This window comes from Pelmatolapia mariae, linkage group LG16_19 (genome assembly GCF_036321145.2).
Source record: "Pelmatolapia mariae isolate MD_Pm_ZW linkage group LG16_19, Pm_UMD_F_2, whole genome shotgun sequence".
Classification (NCBI taxonomy): Eukaryota; Metazoa; Chordata; class Actinopteri; order Cichliformes; family Cichlidae; genus Pelmatolapia; species Pelmatolapia mariae.
This window is the reverse complement of record NC_086241.1, coordinates 26,785,233-26,792,500: the sequence shown is the minus strand read 5'-3', so window position 1 is coordinate 26,792,500 and position 7,268 is coordinate 26,785,233. Positions and strand designations below refer to the sequence as shown.

The 7,268-nt window shown below is 41.9% G+C and overlaps 1 protein-coding gene across 1 annotated transcript in view; it reads right to left on the bottom strand.

The window, feature by feature from the left end:
- Nucleotides 1–6,419, bottom strand: part of lonrf2 (LON peptidase N-terminal domain and ring finger 2) — a 15,343-nt gene extending 8,924 nt beyond the window's left edge. The window contains exons 1-4 of the mRNA XM_063497029.1: nucleotides 4,754–6,419; nucleotides 2,358–2,476; nucleotides 961–1,083; nucleotides 227–385 (exon numbers count right to left, since the gene is read on the bottom strand). Coding sequence (XP_063353099.1) covers nucleotides 227–385; nucleotides 961–1,083; nucleotides 2,358–2,476; nucleotides 4,754–5,498 — 1,146 coding nt within the window. The 5' untranslated portion in view covers nucleotides 5,499–6,419. The remainder of the gene's footprint in view (nucleotides 1–226; nucleotides 386–960; nucleotides 1,084–2,357; nucleotides 2,477–4,753) is intronic.
- Nucleotides 6,420–7,268: the final 849 nt, after the last annotated feature.

The following is a 7,268-nucleotide window of genomic DNA, read 5'->3' as shown; positions in this document are numbered from 1 at the left end:
CATATTCAGAATTATAGACAGTATTAGATGCTACTACAACAACTCTCACTCGAGTAGTTTTGGGGTTGGTTGCAACAGATGTTTTGTTAAGACCACTTGTATATCCATGTATCAAGATACAGTCAAACACCTTATAAATAGCTACTTTTTTTCCTTCTTCCTTATTCACAAGCGCCAACCGCAGCGAGTACTTTGATTTGGCAGATTCTTATACATATACAGTTACCTGTGAGGAGGATGAGCCTGGTTTCTGTGGAAGTGGCCTCAGGGAACTGAGCAAGGCAGGAGGTTTGATGACACGCGTAGCCAGGCCTCCTTGCAGAGGGTGCAGCGGCGTTGGAAGATCCTCGTTCTCAAATACAGAGGAGAACAGCTCGCCCAGGACCTTCAAGGTGAAACAAAACAGGTGGCTAATTAACAATCGCAAAGAAGCAAGCACAGGAAAATTTACCACAAGAAAGACGCCAAAAACAGGATCAAAGACAGCTGTATACTCATTTGCACTCCCCATTTATATCACTCTCAGGAAAACTGAAGAAAGCAGAAGGCTTTAACTTAAAGCACTTACACTTTCTTAAATCATATTTTGAACAAAATCTATATTATTCCCATTTCCTTTAAAGGGTAGAGCCATATACAGAGAGGCTTTGTAATGACACTGGCAATAGCAGAATTTACAAATGAGAAACCTTCTTTCAGCTGCAAAATTGAGAATCAGCTAAACTAATTATTCTATCATGTAGTTATGTGGGCAGCACATGGTTAGCGCCGTTGTCTCACAGCATGATCTCCCTGTGCCAGTTTTCTCCAAGATCCCCAGTTTCCTCACACGCTCCCAAGACATGCAAGTTTGTTTAAAAGCTTACCCGACTGTAGTTTGTTAAGAGGTTCTGAGAATTATGACATGTTTTAGTCTGTATCAAATTACATATTTCACACCAACAAATGGTTCTGTCTTACCTTCTGAGCTTCCAGTTTCACTTTGGGCCAGTCGGGCTTTAGTGCCACACACAGGAAATACTCTTGTAAGGCTTCATCGTTCCGGCCTGCTTTACTCAGTGCTGTAGCTTTCAGATAGTGAGCCTAAAAATGACAGAAAACTTGTTTGATTTTTGAGGCATGGGCTGTGATAATGACATTTCTATTAATAACAAGATTAAATCAAATGTCCCTCCTTTATGACGTTTTGAAATTTACAGTTTAGAGAACTTGTTACCCAGATACACAACTATTACTGGTACACGCACTGACCCATTGAATAAAGTAATAAATAGGAACATTTTTTCCCTCCTCGTGACACGCAAATTCTAAAAATGTGACCACACGATAATGTGTGTTGACTGGATAGACACTGGTCCAGGCTATCTGACTATGGCAGAGAACCTGCATGTCACAGAAGGTCAAGAACATCATTGTACCATTATTAGTTTCAGCATCTTTATATTGCCAGAAATAATGACTGGTAATACAGGAAGCAGAATATTTATTCATGGTTTATTTTTATACAGAGAAGTAGGTTAAGCAAACCGTGCCACACACCACAGCATTTATAACCTAAGCTAGTTTGCATTACCTGTTCCTAGATGGGCTTTTAAAACAAACACAAAAACCCCATACATCAATAAAATAACTACACAAAACAAAACTTAAACAACAAATTATAGACACCAACAGCACAGGGCAGAGACTGCAGTATAATAAAGTAAGGTAAAATAAAAGAAGCATGACTGCATGTCCAATTCATCTTTAAAAACTGTTTTAGTTTAAGTTTATAATGATCTCAATCAGGCTCTAGTTTGAGTTCTGTAAGCTGGTAGTTCCACATGTTAATAAGACAAATAGAAAAATGCCATTTTCCAAAATGATTTCTGTGCCCTGCCGTTACTAACACATGTGCAGCACGTTACTGAAGTTAAACCTCGAACAGGAACCACAAAGTCACAGCTGAATATGTGAGCATTTGTATAATAATTGTAGATTAGCAAATTGCAACAAACATTGAAATACTGCAATCTTGCTGGCTTCTTATCCAGAATTTGCCCATTTGTATTTCATCATAAGAGGCCTGACTGTTCGGAGTGATGCTTGTGACCAAAAGGTTACACAATAACTAACAACAATGAGAATGTATAAAAAGGGATTGACAGCATGAAATAGCAAATATATGCAAGTTTGCTTTTGCAACTTTGGTCACATTTGAGCTGCTGGACTCTCAGTGACAACTACTGAATGCTGCAGCACTTAATATGAAATGTGACCATTATCTTTTGTCTTGGTCTTTATTCTCACTCAGGTACATTTAATTTTGTCCTATAAATCACTTCAAACTTTTCCCCAGTTCAAATTTTTCATCTTACCTCTGTCCACAGGGTTTTTAGCCTGCAGAGACTGCTGGCATCCTGCACTGCCTGGCTGAAATTCTGCATCTCCAGGTGCAACTCAGCCCGCTGATGCAACAGTCTGCCTGAAGAGGGCACTGTATACACAGGGATGAACAGACATCAGTTCATTGGATAGGTCTCCAGGCAATAGACTGGTTTTTCTAGGTCTAGCAGAAGTAGGGCAATAATGTAACATGTGGCATGAGACCAGTTACACGTGTTAGAACACCATGTAACTTATGTAGCAACTCTAATAACTGACATCAGCCACACCAGCGGACATTAACATTTAGTCTCATCTGCTTGGAATGCATGCCTACATAAACACACTGCTTCATGCATCACGTACGCAAATTATGCACTTTACTAATGATCAGATAAAGTACACACTGTACCCAAGTTGGACTTGTCATGCGTTACTTAACCAAACTGTCATCACTGGTTTCTTTGAGAAGGATGAAAAAGTTCCAGCCTAAAGTATATTTAACCCACTTTGTCTGCATTGCTTTTAGTTGTTCAATAAGCAAAATAACACTTGCTGTCATCTTAGATTTCAAAGCGACCTGATAGTTAGTTCATAACATAATATACAAGTTGAACAGGTATTCATAACGAAACAAAGACATTTGTGGAACAGCTAAAAATGGCACATGGTTGTAAAGAAACAGGAAGAAAAGTTTGCAGAAGTTTAGATGCTCAGTTGCCACCGTCTTCTAGTGTTAGTTTCATTACTAAGTGTGTGTATGTGTACACAACAGAGCCAATGTTTCAGTGCAGAAAAAGCAACGCAGTGTCTACAATATCCGTGCAGCTTAATAAGGGGTTCAGAAATCTGGTGTCTGAACCTCTTGGGCAAACTTTGCCCATAGGATCAGGACAATCAACCAAAGTATGACAGTAAACAAACAAGAGGACCAGCCTATCATCAATGTGTGGGACATAATAGTTGGGGGAAAGTATAGTATAGAAAGAACTACATGGCTCCGTTACCATAAAAAACGCAACTAATAACATTTTTTGAGACTTCTCATCATTTATCTGACATTTTCTCCATTTCTTTACACAGATGGAGACCATTTGCAAAAATGTAAGACTATGCTTTACATGCCATACCCTTGCACACCACACATATCAGGACATATTATCTGCTAAATTTATAATTCAATTACATGCAATCCAAATGACAGATACCAGACGGCCTCCTGCTGTCTTTGTTGGGAAAACACTGGCTGGCAGTGACAAAACTGTGAAAGCACTCTGTCCTCCCATCACCCAGAGTCATTCACAAGACAGAAGGCATGAATCAGTATTGATCTGGGGAGAGAAATGCCTGAAAGGATGCCACAGGGATGGTGCATAGTCCTTTTATCTGAACTGTGATTTCGGAATTTTCAGCTAAATCAGGCTGATCAGTTTTATAAAATGACATTAAAGCGAGAACAGCAGAGAAAACCAAAGAGGAGCCTGAAAAAAGAATTACAGTTAAAAGCTGCTTTAATAAGTAGGCCAGATGTGGGAGGGGAAGGAGGAGTCAGTTTTAACTTTCTGAGGATTCAAACTGTGCAACATGATCTTGCCATGGCCCATGATTAATGAAACACACTGGCTGCCTTTATGTAATGTGCCAACATAACAGAACACTCCGTTTTATAATGTTTAGGACAACCTGTCCTTAAAGTTACCAAAATGAATAAATAAATAAATGAATAAATAAACATGAAGCAAATGAGGGTGTTAAAATAAGCTGTTGTTTTTCTGTTTAAGTACAATTAATGACCAACTACCGTTCACCCAAACGTTACCCAACACTGCTTATCCAACACCATACATAAGGGGAGGAGTTAAGGGTTATGTCAAACCAGAGACAATACGATGGCCTTCTTCTAGAAGGACACTGGCCCAACCCGGCCAGACAAATCTGATGAATGTATTCATACAGTAGCGGCTGAGCAAATAAAATTTTCGGTTTACATAACGGAGATCACATAACAGTGGAAAAACTAAGTGAGGCATCAAGTCCAGAGAACTACATGCAGACGTCCCCTCTGCAGCTCTGTGAAAACAGCACAGCCCTGCCAAGTATAAAGAGAAAAGCAGCATTAAAACAACCGCTTTGCTGTTTCTTTGTGTGCACGGGTAGGCTGTGTACTGCTTTGGTAAAGAGGGACGGCGCGTCACGTAACGCCACACCTCGGTACAATCCAGATAGGAGGGGGTGGCGCCCCTCATCGGTGACACTGAGAAGTTAAGACTTAAAAAGTAGGTCATCTGCACAAAAAATTACACTTTTAATTGCAATCTGTCAAGTTAAACACTGGAATTAGCACAGGGTTATCTCTCGGTGCGCATGTAGTGGCTGTGTGCAGTCTTACCTAGATCCACTGCTCCGTTGTACTTCTCCAGAGCCTCTGAAAGATTCTGCTTTTTCCACGAATCCTCTCCTTCGATCCATAATTTCCTAGCTTTACTCTCAGTGGCAAACAGTTTGTCCAAGAGGCCACTGAGTACAACGTTTATTCTCCGGCCGTTCGGCAGTCCTTCTTTCCTGCTCAGATTTTGTTTGCAGTGTACACAGTTTGTGACAGAGTCGTCATCTATGCAGCGTTTGCAGAAAGTGTGTCCACACTCCACGGTTGTAGGCTCGTGGAGCAAACACTTGCAGAGACGACAGGAAAACAAGTCCAGGGCTTCATCATCCTCACACTCCCCACTATTTTGAAACCCGTCTTCCCCGCTGCTGCTTTTATTGCTCCCGTTTACCGTGGCGTGGATGCCCAGCTCTTTCTCACGCAGAGTTCGAGCGATGGTTTCCACCAGGAGTTGAAGCTCCTCCGGGCGCAGCTTGCCAAGGCTGGCCGCTGTACAGTACGAGTCCAACGCTTCAGATATCCGCCCGGCACGGGATAGCGAGTCGGCCTTCCTCAAACACAAGCCCCTGTCAGGCTGCTGGAGATCTGCGAGTTGGGAGCTATAGATCTCTACGGCCAAGTTGAAGTCCCCGGCCCGGCTGGCCTCTTCTGCTACCTCCAACATTTCAGGGCAGATCCCCGCAGCTCCGGGATTGGACAGCGGGTGGACGAACGCTTCGCCCTGGTGAGACCTTAGTCCGGTCTCCATCTTCTCCCGACGGGAAAATCAGACGCTTAGAAGACTATAAGAGTCACTGAGAACATGGCACAAGCACACAAACTCCCCACCATAAGAAATCATTTCCCCCAGTTATTGCACACTATCTTTAGCGTTTTTAAATGTCAACCCAGACTTCCAGTTGTGTCCAACTCTCAGTGATGGCCATGAGTCCGATACATAAGACCTCAACCCAGATAAAACAGGGCGCCTGTGTAGCATGGTTGGTCCCCGATAAGTCCCAGTATCTGATGTAGATTCACTGCAAACACCTGGAGGTTGAAGGTCGGCGTTATTTATTACACAAACTTTCAGCGTATCGAGGACGTCATCGCTCCCTTTACATCGCGGAGGTAGTTTTATTTATGTCCCGTCTAAAGACAGAAACTTCTTTAGAAGAAGAAAAAAACACACACAAAGAATCTACGGCATGTTTAGGTACGAACCGGTGCGTAAAATCCAAAGAGCTTAGTAAATAAGCAGCTTAATTTCCATGGATCGTGCTAACTCGTAGTTACGATGGTAAATATCCGCAATAAAGGTGAAGTTTCGAGCCACAGAAGTCCCATATAGAGTGGATAAATGCTAGCCACAGACCCACAAGCTCATCATTTCTCCAAGAAGTCACAGCTGATCGGCCGCGTTTATATAAGAGAGCCCGGGAGCAGTTAAGTCCGGGGAGCCAGCTAACGTTACTACTGGTTAACTGGCCAACATATACTGCCACTTCGCAGTTTGTTAAACTCCGGAACTCTTTCCGAACCGATATCCCCAAAAAATGTGCGTTTACACGAACTCGAAAGTCATTTCTTCGTCTTTTACGGCGAGGAAACCCAAACAAAAACAAAGCTCTCACCGAAGGAATCCATCTTGGTTGTTAGCCAGCTAGCTTTGAGCTGCTAAAGGTTCTGCTTTGAGATTTCGCATACAATTCGCCGAAGCAGACGCAAGGCGACACGTGACACACAAGACAAGCTCCTATTGGCCCTTTATGTGGCTCACTTATATAACTCAATGATATTGTATAACCTTTGCAGACAACGCTGAATGAGTGTCTGTGTGCTTTACCAAAAAGACACTTCACGTTTTTTAAATTTAAACGAGGTCTCACACATGATATTACAAAAATAGCCTCGAGTAAAACAAGAGAACGCCGCTTTCGGTTCTGGTTGAGTTACTTTATTCCCTTATAGTTTCATCTGTGGGAGTTGATTCATTGTTTTATGTAATGCTTTATATAAGCAGTGTGTCAACTCTGGTTTTGGATTTAAAATGCGGACGACATGTTATAGTTAAGAGCTATTGCTTAAGCCAAAGGGGGAAAAAGTCTGGTGTACGACCTTATCTTTTGGATCAAGTAAAGCTTTTGTTGTACTGTTAAATACTCCATAAAGCTGTGACCCAATTTAGGTAATGGGAATCCACACAAGGGCGAATTCTTTTAAACGAAAGAAAGGTTGTACAGACCCTGCTGCTAAGTATGCACAAGGACACGGCCAAGAGGGTCCCCAACAGCTCTAGGTGCATTGGGTTTATGTAATATATCAAATATATAAAGATAAGCAAACTTAATTTGTAACCTTGTTTTGTTTTGTTTTTACCTTCCTCATACACACAGGGAGAAACGAGGTAAACGATTATCAGTGGATGAGACATATACAAAAAATGAGGTAGCTTGGTTTGCATTCCAAACACAAATCCACCCTGTCTGCTCCACCTACCAAAATTAAACGACCTAGTTGAAAAACGTGTGCCCCAGTT